This window comes from Caloenas nicobarica, chromosome 14, assembly GCF_036013445.1.
Source record: "Caloenas nicobarica isolate bCalNic1 chromosome 14, bCalNic1.hap1, whole genome shotgun sequence".
Taxonomy (NCBI): Eukaryota; Metazoa; Chordata; class Aves; order Columbiformes; family Columbidae; genus Caloenas; species Caloenas nicobarica.
In genome coordinates this window covers 6021059-6045286 of record NC_088258.1, presented here as the reverse complement: position 1 = coordinate 6045286, position 24228 = coordinate 6021059, and the positions used below count along the sequence as shown (strand labels likewise).

The 24228-nt window shown below is 39.5% G+C and overlaps 2 protein-coding genes across 5 annotated transcripts in view; one reads left to right on the top strand and one right to left on the bottom strand.

Annotated features, from left to right (window-relative positions):
- The window catches only part of C14H7orf50 (chromosome 14 C7orf50 homolog), a 126713-nt gene that overhangs the window by 23284 nt on the left and 79201 nt on the right, over nucleotides 1–24228 (bottom strand). For 3 of the 4 annotated variants that reach the window (XM_065644902.1, XM_065644898.1, XM_065644899.1), the window contains exon 3: nucleotides 531–706. In XM_065644902.1, coding sequence (XP_065500974.1) covers nucleotides 531–706 — 176 coding nt within the window. Of the gene's footprint in view, nucleotides 1–530; nucleotides 707–8111; nucleotides 8204–24228 lie in introns of those variants that run through there. The other variant, XM_065644901.1, reaches the window with a different exon arrangement.
- Nucleotides 7294–24228, top strand: part of GPR146 (G protein-coupled receptor 146) — a 52936-nt gene continuing 36001 nt past the window's right edge. The window contains exon 1 of the mRNA XM_065644895.1: nucleotides 7294–7908. The gene's annotated coding sequence lies outside the window, so the exon portion shown is untranslated. The remainder of the gene's footprint in view (nucleotides 7909–24228) is intronic.

Here is a 24228-nt window from a genome sequence, read left to right as displayed (position 1 = left end):
ACTTTGGTATGCAAAAATAAGGCACTGTACACTATTAAAATAGTGGCATAATCCCATCTTAATTTACAAATATCCAAACATCATGCAGGCGGTTAAATTCAGACTCCATAATGCTTAAGCACTTCACGCAATTTGCTTATATAAAGAGAACAACTTGAACTCCTTTGCTTAGAACAGCACATTCAAGAAACACAACTAATTTCCTCAGTGCAATCTCTTCTGCAATGTGCCTTTCATCTAAGTGTAGCTAACCCGGTGATATTTAGATATCAACTATAAAATCTTCAGGACAGGAGCTGTCTTTCTATAAAATGCTTGCACCATACTTAACGTCTCTCAGTTGTTCCCGTGGTATAAATACAAGAGGGTGATCAACTGTATGCCAGAGTGTCAACTGAGATGAAACATTAACTTAGCACTTAACTGCAGCATTTCCTTTAATGTGTTATTACTTGGTTCAGCTTGTTCTGGATTGCTGGCACGGTTACAGCTTCTGCATGGAGCACCTGCAGTGGTTTTACTGTTCTTACCTGGTTAAATAGGCCAGAGCCAGCTCAGGTGCTGACTGCTTTTTGGGCACCACCTTTTTAATAGAGATTCCAGCTTCCCTCATCAGCTGTTTTTCCTTCTTCTTGCGTTCCTTTTTTAATTTTCTCTCCAGTTTCCTCCTTTCCTCTGCGCTAAGTTCTTCCTCTTCTTTTGTTGCCTGAAATAACCAACATTTAAATAAAGTGTTTATATTCCTATAGGAAGGTGAACAAAATATGCATAAATGCAATTGAAGGGCACAGATAATATTTAAACCAGAAGCTTCAAGCTGTTCACTGTACTTCCATCAGCACAGAACTGTAAATCCTGCACTTGCAGAAATCTGTACAACTGCCCTCTATAGATGATTATACTGTTCTCAGCACCTTCTAGCTATGTATTAAATATATCTAAAATCTGTTGTGCTGTTTGTTGTCCCATACTCAAACCTGAGGAGAACGTGGACAGCTGAGGCTGTTTCATAGTGGAGGGAGGGTATGGATTATTTTTTTAGCATACACACATTTAAGTGGGAGAAGTAGGGTTTCCCTAAGATCCTTAGTTTCTGGGGCTGTTTGTTGTGTAACCTCATGCTTCCCTGGTCTGAGAAAACCTCTGGCTGCCACACAAGTGCTTCGTCTCCATTATGCCAAAGGAGATGATGTGACAACCACCACCTTCATCCAAGACCTCTTGGAGATCCTTCAGCAATCTTGGGTAAACATACACATGATCTTCAATAACCATACACACATATATCCCACAAAGGTTGAAGTTTCTTAAGGTTTGCAGACAGAATAGTTCATTATTCACATCTAAAACATATTGCCATAAACGTATGCATAAATATACCCCAAATGAAAATAAGTATTTAATATACAGATGAAGAGTATTAAATGGATATGCTGAGTTTATCAGGGAAAATCCAGTGTGAGATTACACAGCGTGGAAATAAAACACTGTTCTACAGCAAGATGAGATTGACTCCAGGGCCTCCTGGACATCTGAGAGAGGTTCAGTCTTATCTTTCCAGGCAACAGCCTCACTGAATTGTTAAGTATCAATCTGTGCAACCTCCCAGTAACAACTGAGCAACGAAAAAAGCATTAAATTCTGCAAACAAGACTCTCATACTGTTTCAGTCTTGCTTTTAGATATTTCCAAGTCCAAGATTGAAGGAGTGGTGCTAATTCTTACCTTATACAATAGTTACAGATCTCACACAGTCCCAAATAAACCTCTGATACTTTCAGGGGGATTTAAGAAACTGCTGCTTCTTTGCCACCTCCGTGGGTCTGGCACTGCAATAAGGCGCAGGCTAAATGTATGCACAAGGACCGCCTAAATAGCACCTTCTCTTCCAAGTTAGGAACAGAAATCCAGTAGCAAAAATACTAGAAGTATTAGCTCAGAGTTTTTAGCTCCTGTTTGCTGTGCTGTACTACTTCCCTACTACCATGTGTAGCCAACTCAAAATTGCAAACATTGACACACTTGTAAATTATAGGTTCAGGCTGGAATAGGTTGTCAGGCTCCCATTTTTTACCTAACCATACCCAGCACCTTCTGTCAGGACCATTTTGAGGAACCCATAAGTGAAACGCAAATGCACAAGAAGATCAACTGCTTTATGGAAAGATTGGTTAAAACCATTTTATAAACTCACAAATCCTTACTGTTATATCAACTTGTGTTTGTCAAGTGCTTTCAAATAGAAATCCAGATGTGATGCTAAATGAAATTATTCTTGCTACATTCAGGCAAAGGCTGGTTATACAAGTCAATACTTGAACACAATCTTACTTGCCAGAGACACCTGCTGAGGACTAAACATTTGCTCAGCGTCATTCATGTATCTTCTAAATTTACTCTGACTCACCTTTTCATCTTTCTGTTTTCAAAGACCAAAAAAGGGCAAGAAAGCAGAAATTAGAACAAATGGGAGTAGGCCAGTAAAGAGGGTTTGCTTTTTTGTTTAAAATACTTTTTAGCTATTTTTATGGAAAAGTCAGCATTCTTGTGCAAACACATGCAAAAACACAACATACGTTGCATTTGTATAGAAGACATTTTATAACTCATGCTGAGAACAAAATAATATTTAGGGTGAAGGTAGGTACGTAATTGTTATACAGGAAACAACGTTTTCATTTGAAAAGCCACCCTGGTACTTACTAAAATAACAATCCAGCCGCACAAAGTCCAGGAAAACACTGAGGGTGGTCATTTATAAAGTGTTTGTAAAAGATTACTACAGCAGCTGTCCCACAGACGACAAACTACAGTTAATCTTCTTTTAAAAATAATGTAGTGAATTTGTTTACTTTTCTGCAAGCCATGAAGCTTTCAAATAAAGTGACTGTGGCACATCATTAGAGCCGGTCTGATAAAGAGGCCTCTGCTTCTTCATATTTACAGTAAACGCGTATCTCTGTACCTTCCCTTCCCCCCGCATTCCTCGTATTATCAAAAAGCTTTTTATCCCTCTCCCCGACCGCTCCATTAAAAACAAGAAAGATTGCTCCCTCCCTGTAGGTCCGAACATAAACACCGAGCCCTGACGTTTGTTTCCAGCATCGCGGTTGCCGTACCGTGGGCCGTCTGAAACCCGAGCGTTGTCCTCCCGTGGGGCCGGTGCTTCCCTGGTGTGAAAGAGTCGGGATTTGGGGCTGGAGGCACCTTCTCCCAGCCCTCGGCATCCTCCAAGGGAAAAAAACGGGATCCATCGGGCTTCCTGTTGGGCCTCCAAGCACACAGGCCACAAAAGCGCTCGCAACTTCACCACTCAAATGACTTTTCTAGTTGCAATTATACTTCTGTCCATCCGCGTCGATTTGATCCATCGAGCGGTAGGTACCACAATCTGCCCTTGACTGGTTTTTAGTTTGAAAGTCTCAAGTTGTATGTGCTTCAGAAAATAACTACATTTGGCGGTATATTCCTCACTGAAGCTGAGGATAGTTTTATCACAATTTTAAAACAACAACAAACACACAACGCAACCAAAACCAACCTTCTCCAAAGCCTGGGACTGAAAAGAAAACAAAACCAAACATTTCACTGGAATTTAAAGCCTAGCTGTATTTCTTTTCACTGGGACGATCTCTCTTATGATACTCTACTGACGCATCTCTCCTTTCTTTAAATCAGCCTTATTTTTTAATTTTACTTTCCTGAACCATTAGTGTGACTGATTTTCTGAAAGATGTGTCCAAAGTTTGTGAGCCATTCGTATTAGAAGTTTTAGTATTGTGTCATTATTTAAGTTAAAAAACCCCAGCCAACAGGACTTCATTGTTCCGAGGTCATAAATATTCCACGTTGTCTCCCTCTATATTTATAAAGTGACATCACAATTTGTAGTGCTACAATTAGTCTTAACTACAACATTGTAAAGTCCATATTTGAGCGTGTGAGACACTTGTTTATTGATGTGATAAATTTAAACCACATGCATAAAGAAAAACACAACACTTGCTTATTTGCAAAGCCTGCTGAGAGCTACCACACCACCTTGGATCGTGGGCTCATTAGATCCCAATCTAAACAAGGTCAGGCTGGGTCAGTACCCTTGAATAAATGACATTCAGAGGAGAGCCAGTGTTTTTCGTGATTAAGGAGGTGGGAGTCTTCCACTTGGAAATTTTCCAGAAGGCCTGAAAAGGTGCTAAAAGGGGATATTGCCACTGGATGCCATATTTTGAATAAAAGACCAGCCCCCAAATCTTTAACACTTGCGCTTGTAAAAATTCATGTCATCTCTGCCAGGGCGTGGAGACGCGAGCTCTGACATCTCCAAGTGAATTTCTGAAGTTCATACAGTGCCATGTCCATCTGCACGCAAAGAGCTGTGACTGCCAACACACCACTGCCAGTCCCCAAATTTCTGATTTGTATGTAAACATAGTAATATGCTGTAAAGGGTCTAAGACATCTGATTTGAAACACCTGGAGGCTTCAGCTGTAGCAGTTTTAAATACCAGTTGAAGCTTTCCGTCATTCTTTGTAATGTGGAAGTATTGCACAAATTTAAAACATTTCGTAAGTGTTCTTTAGAAATGAATTTACCCATCATAAAAGAGGAGCCATATCAAACTGAAGTAAAGCACTTAACGGTGTAAAGCAGTCCTGCTAAGCAACTCAGAACAGAGAAGAACTATAACTTCAAGAGAAGCTGAAAAAGGCAGCGAGATTTACCAAGACAGGATTTTTTTAAGGTATCTGTCCCTTTTTTTCTGCAGCAAGAGTGGCAAAAGCAAACAGGTGCAGTTTTTCAGAGACTGCATAAGAGCTGCTTCTGCCAGGGGACTGTGCCCCATAATAGCTGGGCAACCAGTACCAAGATGGTATTAACAGCACGCTGTGTTCCAGCAGAGCAGAATTTTTAATTTGTTTCCAGATTTATAGGTATACAGAAGAACTGAAGAAATCTTCTAAAGACTTCTGTTTCTCCTCCTTGCTCTCACCGTTTCAACAGCTCCTACATTTGCATCCTCAGTTGTCTGTCAGAATAAGATTCACAGAGTCTGAAACTCTGAAGAGCTGCCACAATGAAACGAATACGCATTTATTACAAATTTGCCTCTGGGATTTGCCTGTGCAGGTCTGAACTTTCTGCCTGTTTGGGGCTTTGGCTTTGCTGCCAAACCTATAGCAGTAACCACAGACCAAGCCACACCACCAATTTCATTATTTATTAATACCAGTGAATCCAGCTCCTCCAGAAGCCAATGGACTTTTATCCTTTCCTGTACAACAACAATGCAAGCAACGTCAGAAATTCAGAGGAATAAATTATAACTTGACTAACAGTGACAAACATGTAAAGAGGGTGTCAAATTCTTGCACTTCAAAGAAGAAGATGGGGAAATGGACAATATGACTCGTTTCATAGTAGGAACATTGTATCGCCTTGTTTGTTCATCAAACTCATGTTATTTCATAACTTTTAATAACAGAGAAATGTCAAAAGAGGCTTTGTTCACTGACTAAGAACTGACGAGTAGCTGCCAACCCATCACGAAATGGCTTCTGCTTACAGGTGGCCTTTTGCCCCAAAAATGCCCTGTGCGTGACATCAGCACGCAAAATGTTCTGTCTTACACAATACATACGAACCCAGATAAATAACTGGCTGTCTGCCAGCTTAGAAACAAAAAGTGGAATCTATAAACACGGTTCAAAATCTACAAAGAAGATAGACTGGCAAATCCTTAGATGTGAGGTTCATAAAAGGAAGATTGACAAATTATTTACTATTTGAGCCTTGCCAAAGAACTGTGCTACAGCTGTAGAATTTGCATAAAATATCTCACAGCCATATTGAATTTAAACAACTATTTTCTATCATTTAGCACCTTATAAAAAGAAGAAGTATGACCAGAGATGGCATATGAAATTTCCTTACCATACAGAAAGCAAATTTTGACTGAAAAGTAACATGGGTAGAAGTATACCTCCTGACATTGTGTCTGTAGCACTTACAGAGGAAGTGTGTGTTTGTTTTTTAAATTATATCGCTCAAAGAAGAAATAAAAAGTTTTCATAAAGGCTAGGGTGTTTTTAGAATCTCAACTCCTCACAACAAAACCACTGCAAATAACTGACATGAACTTGATTTGGAAAGTTTTCTGTAGATGCAACCCAGGCAGAAAAGCCTCAAACAAGTTCTGCAGGAAGCTAAATTTAAATAAGAACAGGCTTTTTATCTTTCTGATCCAGGAAAGGATTGTTAGTGATCAAGTAAATGTTTACGAATTTCTTTAAAGTGCCCTTACGTACATAGCTATAGTATCTCACAAGCACAAGTGATCGGGTAGAACCCTAAATTTGCAGCTGTAATTTAGAATAGAGGCACCTTTATCCACTTGAAACCGGGCTTAATTTCCAACTACGTGATCTTTACATGTTTCACAGATTTATAACAAATTCTGAAGAGCACATAAAGTGTTATCATTAGGAACTGCTGAATGAGAAGAAATTGAACAATTTACTAAATTAAATGAAAGCATTTATAGGCACACAGGACAATACGATTTACAGAACCTAGCTTGTTGAATTCCACTTTATAGATTGTTTGCTCCTATAAAATACATACTGTAGCAGATTAAGTTCTAAGGCACAAATTAGTACCATATTTTATTTCTCTTTTTTCTCCACCAGTATCACAGCCCTGAATACAACAGAAATATTTAAGCCACCACCACAACTGCGGGCTTGAGGAATGCAGTTTTGCCTCATTTGCAACTCCAGCACTGCCAGGAATTTTCACATATTTGTTGAAAGATTTTGCTTACTCTCTTACCCTTAATTAAACCACATTGACCAATCAGGAGAAGATGGATTAAAAAAAAAAAAATAAATAAAAAGAAAGGAAACCCCTTGGAAATCATTTGTCTCCACATCCCTGTGGCTTCCACACAGCCCTTTTAACCCCTCCCCAAAAACGCACAGAGGAATTTTAATAGCAGGAGCACGAGACTGTCGCAGTACTCGCCGTTTTCACTGCCACTAAAGTCGTCCCCTTTAGGGGTGCTGACAATTCCTCCCAAAGCTTAAAAAGGTTCTGGGTTGCGAGAGGAGGTAGAAGCAGAGCACGGGCTGTTTTGAAATCCTTGCTGGCAAATTGAAAAAAAAAGAAAAAAAAAGGAAAAAAAGAAAATAATAAATAAATAAAGCAACCCCAAACCACGAGCTCGATCTCCTCCAATGAAAGAGGTACCACAGGGTGTAGGCAGGTTGCCAGGCGAGCTCGGCAGCGTGACCGCACTGCATTGAGTTTCTTTAATGAAAGCCAGGAAAGAACACATTACACAGTGTTTCTTCTGGGAGCCAGCTAGCCTCCAGTGATTGAAATCAATAAAAACAGTCGGCAAGGGGCCCAGTGGGGGAAGAGAGAAATCTCCACTACAGCATTCAGTTTGCTTTCCACTTTCTCCCTCCCCCCGCTAAAGTTAAACTCTGAAGATCACCATGACAAGCTACTTCGCTTCCAGCGCGGGGAAGACGCTGGTGGGGATTTAAAGGCAGCCGGCGCTTTCCTTCGCCTCCCCGCCTTCGCTCTGCCCCAGGCGCGAAGGAAATGAAAGGCTTGTTTGGAATTTGAATCCCGCCTGCAAAAAAAAAAAAACAACTTCATCGGACAAGTGCATCGTTCTGCATTTCAGGCGAGGGATGGATTTTACGGTCGGAGAATGCTAAAAGGTGAGAGGGGAAAGAAGAGCAGGGATCTGATTGAGGCAGAGCTGGTGTACAGGCTGGGATGTCCACCCCGGCGGAGGGGACCTCGGGAGCTGCGGGAAGGACTGTCTGAGATCGGCACGAACCGCATCCTAAAGCAGCTGAAACGTTAGGGAACACGTGAGCGACACGCCAGCCCAGGTAAGCAGAACACGCTTTTAATGATTCTCTGTACTGCGTCTGAAATCAAAGCGAGATCTTTCTCTTTCAGTCTCTGTAGATTGCCCCACGTCCCACCTCATTAACCTCAGGCAAGTGAACACTAAGTTTGTCTCATCTGAAAATGGTGTCGGGCCACTAATCCTCCCTGAACTATAAAACATGCACAGAAGCCCTTTGCTTACTGTTTTCGCGTTGAATTTGCTGTTTGACAAGGTAGGACGGGGCCATTGCGTAACTCCAGGAGGGCCTGTCGGAGTAAGGAAACGCGACTGACGCTGCGCGCTGGAGCTGACTGCGATCTGAGAGACTGCCAGTAATGAATTTCTAATACAGTCCACATTTATCTATTTTATTTATGTATTTTAATCACCATAGCAGCCACATACAGTACATACTTGCACCGAGTTCCATGTGCTGATCTGTACCAGGAATTACAGCAACTTGCATGCATGGGGACTAGTGTGATTGTTTTGTCGAAAATAACTTTGCAATTACTTGTTAACACAGCCAAGGGGGATTTCTGGCATGTTGTTTAGGAATGACTGACACGGGTTTATGCAGCATATGTGTATTCTGCCATTACGCTAATGCATGCAGTTTTTATACAGATATAAAAATGGGAAAGGTGCAGATCACACAGCTGTAGATCACGACATCCTTCCCAAGGTTTTGGCCAACTTCTGATGCTTTCTCTAGACGTCAGTGAGACACCAAGGGTGAAATCAAAGCCTCTCTTTTGCAAGGCAAGCAAAATTGAGGAGAGCTACGTCTCTCTCCCAGCAATGGCGGGAATTCCCTGGGACAGATAATAAATAGGTGCCTATGGAGCAATCGCAACCATGCTTGTCCCCTCTGTGCTGGTCATCCTTAGATGTTGACAGGAACACACACGCTCACTGCCAGAGCGAGCTGGGGGGCTGGATGCCTCCACTTCCACTCAGGACCCCCCAAGGGGATGTTTTGGCACCTCATTATCCCAAACCTGTACGGTACAAACCCAGCCTGGATGACTGTGACGGCAGAGAAGAGACATCCCAGAGTCTCCTCCATTCCAGTGCCACCAGACAGAATGCAAGAACTTGGGACAGAAAGTGCATCTGTATTTCTGCAGGTGCAAACGTTGCTCTTTCTTTGGAAAAGGCAACCTCTTTTAAGGGTGATTTTATTATTTTCACATCACAGGGAAATGATCCACACACTTAAAGAATGACCTGAAGAACACCTCCATGACCAAAAGTAAGGGTCTGTTATTTTTGCACATAAGTTTAAGCATTTTTAAAGCATGAACTGTTCTGATCAAGCTATGAAAATAACTGAGGCTATTTTTAAAGAGTAGTAAGTTTTTACACTGATTTTATCAGTCCAGTTTTGAACCCTTCATATAGAATAGTTGCGAAATTATAGCTGAAGATGTAATTAAAGAACAATAATTCAGAATTAAAAAAGCAAAGTTGTGATTCATAATGGAAGATGGCCCTGTATGAGTTTTGGGGCATATCCACAGACCCCAGTTTCACCTCACTTTCCAGTTTTCAAAACCTGTTCCACGTTTTGCCTCACCCCTGCACAGATCCTTTGCAGGAATAACAACACCTTCATCGTTCAGGAATCACAGCAATCACTCCCACACCAATCAACAAGTCTGTTTTGCAATGCTCTTGGAGCTAAATTTATCCTCATGCAGAGGAAGTCACTGAAGTCTTCACTTCAAATTTCAAACAAGGAAAGCTTAGGTGAGACTTAGACACTGCACATCACTCGTACCGACCTTCTCAAGCTCAGATGATATTCCTCCCCATTACTCTCTCAGCAGAAAATATAAATATTATCTTTAAAGCAGAGTGCAGGGTATTTTTGTTCATAGCGATGCCTTTTTCAGAAGCTAAGTGGTATGAGTTTCCACAGCATTTACTGTTAAAGGAATGTGTTCTTTTTCAAACACACAACATAGGAAAAAAAGTACCATGTGTTTTCTTATTCAGAAGATGTTTTGCCCAAATACAGATATTCTAGCAGTCATCCCACAAGCCAAGACTTGTCAAAGTTTTTCTATCATGCCAATGTTACTAAAGCAGATTCCCCAAAGAGTGACCCAGTCCTACAGACTCTTCATTTAGAGGATAGAGATTTGGAAGAATCCTGTGTTGCTTTGCTGAGTTGGATACAAAAATAGGATCAATGAGAAACTACTTCTCACATTGCTACTAGTCTTGATAGTCTCATATCATCAGGTGTACTTCGTCCTCAACAACAAATGGACGTCTTCACCATGGTCAAGGGTCCTAATAGTTCGTGCCAATTGTCCTTCCAGCAATATATGTTGGTAAAAGAGCTTTTGGAAAATAGTATATACAGTTTCGTAACAGTCAGCAAAGTAGATGAAACGCTTTTAAAGGTGGAAGGAGAAACATTTTGTTTTAATCTCACCTATCTAAATCTTTCTGAAGGGAAAGATCTGGGATTCTACAAAACAAGTTGAATGGCTGTTCCAAAAATACTCAAATTCAACAATAAAAAGGCAAATATCAGGGTCTGCTAAATACCTGAATAGTCCCAGTTGGGTGAATCATAATCCTTCCGTCTGCACTGGTGGAAAAGTGTTGCCATCCCTTTCAAATGAACATGATCTGCCACTTCTTGAATACCGTAAAGTTTCAAGGTATCTCCTTTCTTATTTACAGCGTGGTTCATGTTCACAGTGCTGAATTCATTCAGCTGATATATTTAGTTTGTTCTGCCTCAAACTGACAGCTTCTCTGTAATGTACCTATTCTGACTCAAAAACGGAACATAATTAAGCATACCGTTGGAGAAGGTACATTTTGCCCCATCTGTGGGAAGAACATTGAAGCAGAAGACTAATTATTAAATTAAAAATAAAGGGTTATCAATCCCTAGGATAGGTGGTTTTCTTTTTGATTCAAATAGGAATCCTTATGTTTTACTTAAGAATAATTTTTTTGTTAAAAATAAAAAAGCTATCAAAACCACTTAAAAAAACCCCATTCCTCTTTATCAACAAGTTGTCATTAGCGTCAACTCCAGAGTTCAACAGGATGTGTAGCTACAGGGAATTAATGCCATGGTACATATCCTCAAACTCTCTGTGTTCTTCCATTTGATTAAAAGAAAAAATCACATCTCATCAAATTCCTATTCATTAATTTATTATTTAGCAGAACTAGTAGCACTGTACTTTGCTTTGCTAAGATCTAAAAAAAGTTAAATACTCCAGAATGTACTCCATACATACCTCTATTTAAATATTCAACTGCACATGCACACATATGCAGGAGCATGCCATTTGCAATTTGTGATGAACGAGACCCAAAAAGAGAAACTCAAGAAAAGAGAGTGGGCAGGATCCCTTTCTTTAGCAGAATGTGTTCATTTAATGATTCAACAACCCTAAAATAGACACTCACCGCGACACCCACACGCGAGCAGCCCCTCGACTGTCTTGCACGTCCATACCATGACAATTGAGCATAAGGGTGTCAAAAACCTCTACGCGTGTCTTGCCACTTGATTTGCTTTACAATAGGACTTGGGAGACAGAGAATTGGACCCTAAGTTTGGTTACAAAAAGACAAACGTCTTAACAAAAAATAAGGAATGGATCTGATGGATGTTACAGATTTTTGCATTTGACTCTATGTCCTGTGATAATCAGAGATGGATGACTGAGACTGTGACAATGACTTCCTGTGAAATGATTATTCTTGTAAATATAGAATAATTTCCATGAACAGACCTTTGAACACCTGTATGCAGGATCTGAACCTGCTTAAAGAAACAAGTATCATAAAGTTCCACTTGTGTGTCACGTACAGCTCAGTTCCCACCAAACCTCCTGTTTTCAGAAGCTTCATGTGAAGGAGAAAGATAAAGGAATAATGGTTCTAGGAGCTGGCATGAATTACACCATGTAGGTCTCCTCCAGGTCTGCTTGCTGCTCTTCCAATCACAATAATCAAGTGCAAGAAGTGCTGTCTCATTAAACATCACTGGTAGGAAGAAAGAATTTGAATATACTGTCAGTTGGAAATGGTCTCCTGACAGTTCCTTTAGGAAAATTCCATCCATATTGTCAGTATTTTGAAAGTCTCTGAAATTAAAAGTGCAATCCATTCCCAAATTCTATTTATTGAGCAATGCTTTGCATGCTTTGTGTTCTTGTGAGCTCCCTGATAACTACATGTCTATGATAGTAACTCTTAAGCTCTCTGAATTTATCACACAGTCCTGGAACACTGAAATGACATCTGGTTTTTATAGCATCAGGTGTGCCCTCATTATGCTTTTGTGAGGCAGAGCAGAAAATTGAAAAACAATTATGATTTAGGACCCTAAATTAAAACCTGTCAACTATTTAGTAAAAATACTCCATAAAGCCTGTTTGTATTTCAACAGACCACACTGAAAAATATCATTGTAAAAGCAGCACAAAACAAGGTGTTGGTGGTGTTTGCTTATTTTGGAATGATGGCACCTAGCAAGTTATCCTAAATTAAAGCCGTATTAATCTCCATTTCAAAAATGAGTAGCACGTGCATATTTATAAAATAAATACTATAATTTATGTGGATTGAATTTACAACTCATGTTAGTTTCAAAGTCAAGCTTCACATGCAGAAGTTACATTTTACATCTCTGAAAAAGCAAGTACAAACACAACAGAAAATGGTAGTTGCCCACATAATTTTAAAGTTAAGTGTAAAATAGAGCGGACGATTACAGATGGAATAACATGTTAAATACAAGAAAGCATAGACCTACACAATAGGAGCAGGATTAAGTTTATCACATACCTGTTTTGTTATCATGTATTTTTGCAAGGATCAAAAGACAGGAAAGTTTGAAGGTAGGAACAGCAAACAGCTTCTTTGGTGCACACAGCAGCACAGCAAAAAGCACTGGAGATGCTGCCTAGAAAATGCAGGCTGTCAAACGTAAATGTTTGAATTATTAGTGAAAGAAGAGTCAACATTTCCACAGCGCACACGGGATGATGGCTGGAGTGGGAATAGATCGCGAACCTTTGAGAGTGAAGTAGTTTATGCTCAGCAGAAAAAAAAGGAGAGAAGAGAGAGAATAGCAGCAAATGGAAGGTCCATCTCAAGGGAAATTCTGATTTTCAAGAATTTATTTTAAAAATGTAACTATTCTGGAAAAAAAGCTAAGATGTCAGAATTCTTTGTTTGAACGGCAACAGAAAAGTTGCATATTTCTTTTTACTTGCAAACAATACAACATACTTAAAAACAGAAAAATCAAACTAAAATCAAAATTAAAATAAAGATTCTACCGTAACATGAGACATTGCAGCTATCATTAGAAGTCAAGATGTTTCCTAAAACATTTTAAATAAAATTGCAATCTCCAAAAGAAAAAAAAAAAAAAATCAAGTTTGACAAAGAGAATTTCTCATTTTTTCTATTTCTTTTTTAAGCTTTCTTTAGAAATGAGTACTTTCCCTTGGAATACCAGCAGCTAAAATCATACTGGTAGGCCACAGGGTGGAAATGGGAGCTGACCTCCTGGCAGTGATGCTGGCAGCTGGTTACTGAAATGTCAAGCCAAGGTGAACGGGGAACACTGTAAAGTTCGAGAAGCCGGGAAGTCAGCATCTAGTTTTCTTTCAAGATAGCAAAGATAGCATTGCACTTCCTGCACAAGATTCTTCCAGATTCTCTGAATGAATTCTGCCTTTATTTAATGCTTTCATAAAATCTGTCATTGAGCCTTAAAAACTTCTATTAATTGACTCCAAAAATTCCAAACCAGTTTTGAAGCACTGACCTATCTCCCATGGCACATGACCAACCAGGAATCCGTAACAATAAGAGGTGCAAATTCATGAGAAATTCCAACTTTCAAGTTATAAACAGCAGCATGATTCATACTCTTCCTGGCCTTAAAAATGTTTACCTTTTTTTTTTTTTTTTTTTTTGTACCTCTACACCCCGATCTTGGTATGATCAGACTTGGGATACAACTGGAAATGTAAGATAATAATCTGATTCATCAAACACTCTTGACAACTTTCATGACAGGAAATATGGTTCATGTTGGCAGTTTTAAGCCAAACTTTGCTACTTGCCCAAAGTAACAGCAATTTAAATCCATTGTGGAACTTCTCAGCCTATAAATTTCTAAGTTTCAGGCACGTGTTCCTTCCAACAATATATCTCAAAATGAAATTTTCTCCTTTCATACGGTACGTTTTCATTTTTACATACGTGAAATGAAAGAGTTATAGCTCCTAAAGACTCCAACTGGATAAACATTCCCAAACTATTTTGTTTCGTATACATTTTTGCATGTCAGCTCTTGCACACTTGTATCTGCCCTGCTCAGCTGCAATTAGCAGGGCCCAACGTGGCCGAGGGAGCTGAGAGCCGTCACCTCCCTGCAGCGACACCTCGGCGCAGGAAATACAGCGACAAAGCCTAAAGCCCTGTTGCGCTTGGCAAAACATAAGCAACAGAGTTCTTAGACGTGGTAGAAATGCTCCTCAGAGATTAAAAGAATAATAATAATTTTTTAAAAAATCAAAAATCAAAGAACCTTACAGAGTTTGCCGTGATGCTGTTCAGTCCCCAAAGGCGAGACAGCTCCTCTCTCGTTCCAGATTTGTCACATCAACATTTATATAATTTTATTAAGCGCTTGATATCTTAAATCCGTCACACCTTATGAACAATAGGAATAGAAAACCTGAAATAAATACGTGCAACCACCTGGACAACGTCCCGTGGTTTTCTGCACACGGCAGCAGCAGGAAGGCCACGAGAGACGACCCTCGTGCAAAACAACGACAGGCCTGGGCCCTACAGCTTCCATGCAATGTGCGGCTGAGCTCAGCCACCAGAGGAGTTCCGCAGCACAGAAACATAGCGAGCAAAGCTCCGGGCAGTAGGTAATACAGTTTGCATAACATTTTTCAACTCCCAGCTGGTAGCTATTTTAGGGAATCTGAGAGTTCAGAGGTGTACCACACTGCGTTTTAACTACTGTAATTCATGTAACTAACAGTCTATGCTTTCTAACATCTAGATGTATGATTCAGTTCTAGTTGCAGACACGTCTTCTAAATTTCATGTGTTTTTAAGCATCGGCACAGCCTTCTGTTACTACACTGCTAGGCCAGGCTTGGCCAAGGGCGAGATATTGTGGTGAGCAGATCTTATACGTTCGCTTATCTAATGACTAATCTGATACGCAACTTCATAATTACTTTGAAGATTCTTGGTGCTCTAAAAAAGGCCATGAGACTTATTCTAATGACCAGCCTAAAGAAGAACGGTGATATATACCGGAGAATTCAAACAGCACACAAAATGGAGAGAAAAATATTAACTCTGCATACATGAGGCCCTCACTGGCAAAATATATAGAATGTTCTTAAGTTGACAGTTTTATAACTCTAAATGGTTTCACAAATGAAATCCAAACAAAAGAGCAGAGATGTACTCTAAAGCACTCAACAATTGCTCCTTAGAAAAACCAGCAACCACTAACTCCAGCAAACAAAAAGAGTTGCTTTAAGTACGCTTAATGAATGGAAAAAATGTCAGGATTTTAGTTGTTCTTTCAGCTTTATTCTTCTATATTCTTGAATCTATACACATAATGATTCAGTTCACCCTGACAAATATTGTATAGCCAACTATCAATCACATCAACTTTTTATATGTTCAGAGAAGTCAGATAGCAAGTGATAAAACGAGTTCAAGCGGAGGGCATATGTTAAGCAGCTGCGAGTCCGTTTAAGCTGTCTATACGTCTAAAAGCTTAATGTCATTACACAGAGCTCTGATTTCTTCCTCTCCCACCTTACACTAGAATATCCACATTATACACAATAGAAATTATTAACTTACTGGAAGAAATATAGTCACACAGTGACTGCAGCAGTACAAACAATACGCTTATAAATTAGATGTAGCATATTTTGCTTGCAGTGAAAGATTACACAACCAAATACTCCTGTTTAGGCTCTAAAGAAAGCTTTTCTTATGAATAAAAGAATCTCAGGTAATAGTTTCAGGAAGAATTTAAATCTGCGTAAATTAGTACTGCTGCCAAAAGACACACTCTCCATTTTCTCCCACCTTTTCTTTGGGTTGGCACAAGTGTTTGCACACTCTTCTAAACTCATCTGGGTTAAAATTACCTCTCTGTCCCCCCCAAAAGGTTACTGTAAAACCAAATCGGTTCCTTAATTTGATTCACTGTGAATATTTCTGCCAGCAAAAAGAGGAGGTGATAGAAAGGTGGAAGCAAGTGGCTGTGCAGCTTGTGGGATCCCATTTTTTGCAGCCTCTGGCTGAAGACGCTATTCCTTAAAATAAATATAAGTGTAAAGTACGTAATGTTGCTATGCATATCCTACCTTTTAAGTATAGAGATGATGAACTTCAGCTTGTTAACTCTCAAATTCTCACAGGACTTTTGGTATTTGCTGCTTTTTCGGAGTGCCATGCATTGCATGGTTTGAGGCTCTCAATTATTTCCCTCTAATTTCAAAATGACAGTAAAGGCCTAGAAAAGGCAGAAAACACAATTTTTGTTTCCAAGTGCCTGAACTCAGGCTGCTCCCATGAAGCACAAGGGTATTTCAGTCACCAAGAGTCTGGGTCTATTATCAAGACCAGTGACAACAGTGACAACAACCGAAAAACTAGAGAAAGGAGGCAGCAGGGAGTGAGAAATGTGTAAGTAAAAAGGAACAAGAAACTGAAGGGAGTCAGAAGAATTAATGTTTCTATGCGGGAGGGAGGAGAACTGAAAGCACGGAGAGCAGGAGTATCTGGTAAGGGCACAGGAGGACACCGCGGGGCAGGGCCTGTGGAATAGATGGGGTAACACAAGGAGCAAAAAAAAGGCTGACGGATGTGCTAAACCACGTGAAATACCCCAAAGGGAGAGTGCGATGGAAGAAAGGGAAACAAAGGCAAAAGGAAACACGTGGGAAAAGTGGAAGACATAAAACCCTTAAGCACATATGACTGGAACAGCTGTTCTTGTATGTTTAGAGAGATGGTCAAGAGTAAAAATGGCATCTCCTGAGACAAAGCACAGGGCAGAGCAGGTAGAGACACCTCCGAACAGAGACCGGGCAGCTCCTCCTGCCCTCTGCTCGCATACGGGTGCTTGACGCTGAGTACGGAATCTGAGAACAGCACCCAGAAGGCAGCAGCTATTTCTCAAGAGTTAAGCAAACCAGAAAGCAAACAATGAGGCGGTATTTTTAAACGTGCGATTTCCAATTTGTGATTTAATCCAAGACTGGAAATATTTTATACTTAATATTTTTATTATTCAAAATGTGTCAGGCAAGAATTTGTCAATCAGGAACTAAGAGAATCATTTTCCTTCAACACTGAGGGTGAGCATTTGCAACAGAACCATAACAATGTGGACCTAATACCTTCATAAGAACAACATTTTGAAAAAGCTGTTTTTCTTGCAGACACAAACAAGTACATTCAAAAAATTTGAACACTTAACCAATATGGCAATTTATAGATTTTGATAGCATACAGAATTCACATCTTCACAATACTGGAAGTATTACTATAATAGTATAATCATATAATTAGTATAATATAACAGTCTGTCCCCAGTGAAACTACTAGAATTTAAACATACAACTGCGCTACTTTAACGTGAATGCACACAACAGTAAGAATGACCTAAATAGCAAAAATGCTTGACTAATTTTCTTCAGAAGGTTCTTTTATTTTGACCAAAGTTCTTGGGGTCATTGGTACAGAAGTAATGACACAGAAATGTGTTCAGGTACAAAATGTCTAATTCTTTAAACATTAGGTTAATTTGTTTTCTAAATCTAAACCAATATTTGATCAGTTGAACAAATATTTGAAATGCATTTGGCTAGTTATCTATTTAGAAAGAGAACAAATTTATTTAAAAGGACTTTTTCCCCTTGGATCACCACAGAACAAAATTTAGATTGAGCTCATCAGATTTTAAGGTTTTTTTACCTAGTCTCGAATTAGACCCTTTGCTAACAGATTATTGTTATAAGGACACTAAGGGGAAATGGGAAATGCTTTAGGAATAGGAGTGGTTTAATGGAACAGAATTGATACGGTGAAACACTCTTCATCAACTATTTAAATAAGCAGAGCTAGTTTAGGTACTAGTTTTACCTTTAATTTAGGTACTAGTTTTACCCTTGAATGAAGTATGAGATGGTTTTCATGGTGATTTCTGCTGTAAAAGTAACACCTGGAAGAATCATGATGTCTTCCAGTCATATCCACAAGTAAAACCTGTCCTTTTGTTAAAAAGAAATGCTCAGCCTCTGTTCTCCTTGTATTCTCCTCCAAGCACATCGATGGTATTTTTACACACGCCTCAGGTTGTCTCCCCCTGGGCTGCTGATCTTTCTCCTCGTGTCAGGGTGAAGTTCAGAGCAGAGATTCCACCTCCTCCATGGGCTCTGGTGCTTAATTACACCCAAAAATGGTTTCCTCATATTCAGCTGTAACGCCCTGTTTCACTTTATGACCATTCCTCACATTCTCCACAAGGAGCCTGGCTCCAGCTTCTTGGTGACCTCCTCGTAGGGAGCAGATTTGGCCAAAGTGGAAAACGAATTATATATCAGTTACTACATTACCACTCTACTAGATTTTTTTTTTTTTTAGCCGTAATATTTAAATAAATATCTTTTTTAACAATACAGTACTCAACAAGATTTTAAGTGCAAATCTGTAATATCTCCATAAAAAAATAAAGATGCAATTAATAACATGCCACTCAGGTAACTCCAGAAGCTTTATTAAAATGCAGGTACGCACCACAGCCTGCTAAATTTTGAACCAGAGAACACCTGTCTTTACAGCAGTGGAATATGTCACTATACCGTTCAGGTGAAAGGAATAAACATTTGACAGTAGAAACACTCATATTAAAATCCATGCAAAATGTAAGACAGGCTAAAAAAGACTAAGTCTAAAGAAGCAAAAAGCATAATCATCTCAAGGTTTATCTTCAGTTTAAAACTGGAAGTATGATCAAAAGACCGAAAAATAGTTGTTATTTGCAAATGAATAATTAACTTGGAATGCTTTTTAAACTATTCAGCCTATAAATTTACTAGAAATAAAAGCAGAAAAAGAACTTTCTAATACAGTTCCTCTTACAAGCAACTGTCAAGTTTTTTTAAGCATTTTTATCTATTCAGAGACCAGATCTACTGCCAAACTGTTTATCTTTCCTTTTAAATAAAAAAACTGCTTTAAAACCCACATTGAGAGGTATCAGAAACATAACCCCTATAAAAGAGCAGACAGATCTCTCGAAGCTTCTGAAATCCTTCACCCCTCATAAAAGCCTTAAAACTTTCATTACTTTCTTTTTTGCTTTTTAGAATAAGGTTTGTATTTGGATTTCAGTCAAATTAGGCTTAATGTTACTGGTCCTGTAACAATTTAAAATATCAATAATTTTCATAATTCTGTCCAAAATCTTTTAAATGGTTGGTCTTCCTTACAAAGTTACACAGTTACAAAAGGACATGACTGTACTTCAGAAGTTACACTGAGGGAGAGGCCACTAGTGAATTCTGCTGTAGCATATGGTCAGTATGTAAAGTTATTCAAGTGCTGTACAATAAATAATACAGCAACATACGCTTTCAACACATTTGGAATTAAAGCCATTAAAACAGTCTTGTTTTGGCCAAAGTGCAAAAATTTACACACAACAAATGTTGCAAATAGGAAGCTGCAAAATGCACTACAAAGACAGAAAGTTTCGTGGCATTTTTGTGGCTCTTTCTCCAGACTGATAATCAGAATTTTAAAAACTAGACCACAAAATCCCGAACTTGCTTGGTTAGCAGGGTCTTGTGGAGCTGCATCTCCATCTCACACGCTCGTCTGCACGTGACGGCAGCAGCACGAGGGAAAAGCCACAGCAGCACTTGAGCACCTTCATTAGCACAGAATCCAGAATACAAAGGGCTCCATAGTAAGTGGAAAGTGGATTTATGGTATTGGTACAGGCAACACATTTAAAAACTGCAGTGGCTCCACAGTAATTAACAATTTCTTGGGATAATTGTTCACAGAGTATTTGGCTTGTGGTGATCTTGCAGAAATGAGTCATTAGAAGGAGAGGTTTAGATTGGACATTGGGAAAAAATTCTTCTCGGAAAGGGTGGTTGAGCATTGGAACAGGCTGCCCAGGGCAGTGGTGGAGTCACCATCCCTGGAGGGGTTTAAAAGGTGTTTAGACGAGGTTCTTAGGGACATGGTTCAGTGCTAGAATTGGGTTATGGTTGGACTCGATGATCCTGAGGATCTCTTCCAACTGCAATGATTCTATGATTACGATAAAACTAAGATGGCTTTGCGAGAAGCAGCACTGGACATAGCATCATCCTTCAGGAAGAAACGATGGGTGAAGGCGTAAGCTGCACTTTCACCAGTTCTTCCACAAACTGAGGTAGCGACACCTTTGACAAAGCTGCAGATATTATTTCAGTGCTCGTAGAGGCACTCTGGTCTACACAGGCGTGTCCAGTTGGTTCTGCAATGGGTTGGTTCATGGCCATGCCCAACAGGTACCACTGAGGGTGGGAAGTTCTCCAGGGTTAGGAGCAGGAACACCGCTCCTGGAACACGATGTAGCACAGGGCTTCTTGGTGCCTCTCAGTAGGAGCAGTACTGGTCACTTTTGGTAGCACCGAGCATCACTATACTGGTTAGTTTGATGCCAGCATTTGCCTGGATCACTTGGGAAGCTTTTGGTATGAGATGTCCATGGAATCGCTGGCTTAGGCTTTCCAGTTTTGTCCACTGAAGGAAAAAAATCTCTCTCCAGTTACTCAAGACCAGCGCTCCTTTCTTCTTGGTTTTTGAGTGAAGTGAATTGAGGAGGGGAAAGATGTGAAAATACATCTAGGGAAAACCTGTCATAATAACTCAGTTTTGAATGCTTATACAACTCACGTCTGACATAAAATCACTCACAGTTGTGAGTAATTAAAAACTATAACTCAACAGACAAAAAGTGTTTGTAGGCAAAACCACAATCAGATCCACCCTTGCAGTTTATAAAACTGTCTAGTAAGATCTGAATTTCTTTATTTGTTCATATTATATCTGAAAGCATCTCTAGTTCAAATGGTTTCCTCCTTGCTTCCTGACTAAAGATAACATATGAGACCAGAAAGAAATCATCCTCTCCAGAGCTCTAGAATCATTGCATGTTCAGCACTGAATCACTACAGAAACCTTTAACAGGAATGTTACTGAAGTGTGATGTATAATGCAGATACCAAAACTAAACTAAACTTGCTGTGCTGTGCCTAAAAACTGCAACAAATGAAACAGAAGAATTCATACGCTCTACACAGAGGATCTCTGAAGAGCACTTGTACGCTGGAAACCAGCTTATCAAACACTGTTCCAGTCTGGACGTTCAGAAAGGAAAGGAAGCATTAGCATTTTTCTCCTTTAAGAAAGAAGAGAAAAACGAAATCTTCAAAACCAATTCTTTTTCTCAGCACCACATTTGTTATACCAAGTCATATTCCTGGTTACTGAAATACTGGTGGGTTAATATAGGCGAAAAAAAAGCAGTAAGAAAGTCAAGAGTTTATCTGTACTGTTCCTACAATGTGGATGACATAACGTAATAATGTTAATTTTTTCATTTCCAGTATTACCTCTGATGTAGTTTGTTCTTTCTGCTCTGATTTGCAATGCAAAATCCCCAAAATTATAAAAATGCATTACTGTATTTTTTATTGCTTTATGAGGCCTTAAATTCTAGGAATTCCCTTGCTCTATCTGAAAGAAGAAAACTAAAATGTTGTTATGTACACATGCAAAAAGAACATTTAGTATTCAGTCCTTTTAGCTGCAAAATCAGATGCATCCAGTGCAACACAGAAAGGAACCAACATCAGGCAAACATTTCAAACACACTACACAAGTGATCAAACAAAAAAAAGGGAAGAAATCTAAACTAAAGCTACTTGCATAACAGACTCTACATAAACCACACTGAGTCTCTTGAGTGGGATAAATATGTTTCAGGCTGTGCCACTCATGTGACATTTTAATGGTGTGAGAACTATAAACAAAACTTCTTAAAGATAGATTTAAAAGTCTGCTACATCATCAAAGGACCAAATAAACAAATATACATGTTTCTTTCCCTGCCAAAAGTGGACATCACATGAGTCCTGGTGATGGATGCTACAGAGCTGAGAATGTCGTCACTTCTTCTGGACAATGAAACAAAACCACAGAAACCAGCAGGACAAGCCACCAAGTTAAGCCACCGTATTTGGGCATCACGATCCTATAAATACACACGCGGCATCTAACCAAGGCTGCGACTGTCGTTCCCCTTGTAAGAAAATGATTAGTTGTACTACGCTAATAACATACTCTGAAATACCGAGGAAGCAGGATCAATTTTCATGTAGTAATACCAGAATGTGATTCCGTACTTCAGTAATAACATTCTGCTGTAAATGTGCAACAAAGATGTGTGCGGCCAAGGGTCGGAAATACCAACTCAGAGAATTATGCGGCATCTGGTCCAGCGTAGTTACAGTGAGGGCAGGGGAGGAGGACACCGAGGACACAGACTGAGCTACGATGGCTCACGCTGATAAAGGAGCTGCTGGAACTACTCCTGTGAGCTCATTACACACTGTGAGTGTGATGCTATCGCAGAAGTGCTTAAAATTAAAGCCGACAGCGTAGATTCCTGTTACTTTGCTTGACTCAAAAAAAAAAACAAACCCCAAAAACATTTACACTGAAAGCTCTGTCTTCATTCTTATCACAAAGAGTATAATATACAACATATTATCACAAGAAAGGCACGTCACAAGGAAAACCTCTTAATTTCCTTTAATTTAAAAAGAGACAGAACTGGGCCAGTTTGATATACCATCATGACTCTGCCTTGTTTAGCAACAAATACCACGTACTACTGCCTATAATTCAATTTTAGGAGTGTATTATCTAGAAGTTTTATAATCAAGATTTTTTTACTACTGGAAATGATTTAAGCTTGGACAAGGATAACATTCAACATTATCAAATGGGAGGCATCAGAGTTATGATTTCTAAGCATAACTGGTAATTGGATTGGAAGGCAAAGTTCAAGAAAACAGTAATACTCTTGTGTATTAACAGAAGGCCTGTTCTGCTCCGTAGTGCACTACCCAAGGCCATTTCCTTCCTTAATATTAAAATTCTAATCAGTCTCCATTTCATCTACAGAAATTTATGACCTAGTTCAAGTTCTGTGTATAGCTTTAGAAACAAACAGACTTGGAATATGAGCTCCAGCATGTTATAAATTCTTAATTCAACTATAAAAATCTGTACATGCACAAGTGGAGAATGTTTAAAACATGCTGAGTTCCACACTGTGCACCACAGTGAATTATTGCTGTAAACACTGCAAATGTCTTCGTCTCTAAATGCAGCTGTATTAATTACAGATTTGATGTTAAGATCCTGGTTATCAAACACTGAGGAAACTGGGCCCACTATCGATACAATGAAGAAGGATAACTGTAACCACAAAAAGGAATTCTTTACAAATTTGTCTTAAGCAGTGCTTTCCAAACCGGAGCATGCCTGTTTTTTTCTAAGTGGCTTGTAAGCACTGCCAGAAAACCTGAGCACGTTCTTATAAGCGCTGCTGCTGTTGAAGCCGGTGCCTTTGGCAGGACCTGTGCTTGCAGAATATTGAAAAATAAGCTGTTGCTTCTAAACGATGAAACTAGTTAGCTTGCTCAAATCCTTAGCTGTTTTTTTCCTTCGCTCCCAAAGAGACACTTACCTCTGACTTGAATATCATATCTCAAAATTAAGCCAACAGCAAAGGAAGTCTGGAAAATGGAATGAAAGCATGTTTACTCTGCAAGGTAAATCAGGGAAATGGCTAGAAGGGCAGAATTATAAACCTAAATGCTTAAGTCTCCAAACAAAATATTAAAACATCAAGCCCAAGCTTCAAAGAGCAATATCAAACCCTGAAGACCACACGTCTGAAGGTTTGTGTCTAGTCTTCCTGCCTCCACGCAGCTCTGGAGTAGGTATTTATGTCAAAACAAATGGGTGGGCCACGGAGAGCTGCGATGTCGCAATATCAGCCACACCGCTTCCTCCTGGTTGCAAAACCCCATTCTTCTTTTCATCATAACACGTTCAACCCACCTCCAGCTTCTTGGTTCACGAGCACCACAGCACTCTCCATCCTTCCTTCTGCCTCCCTTCTACAGCC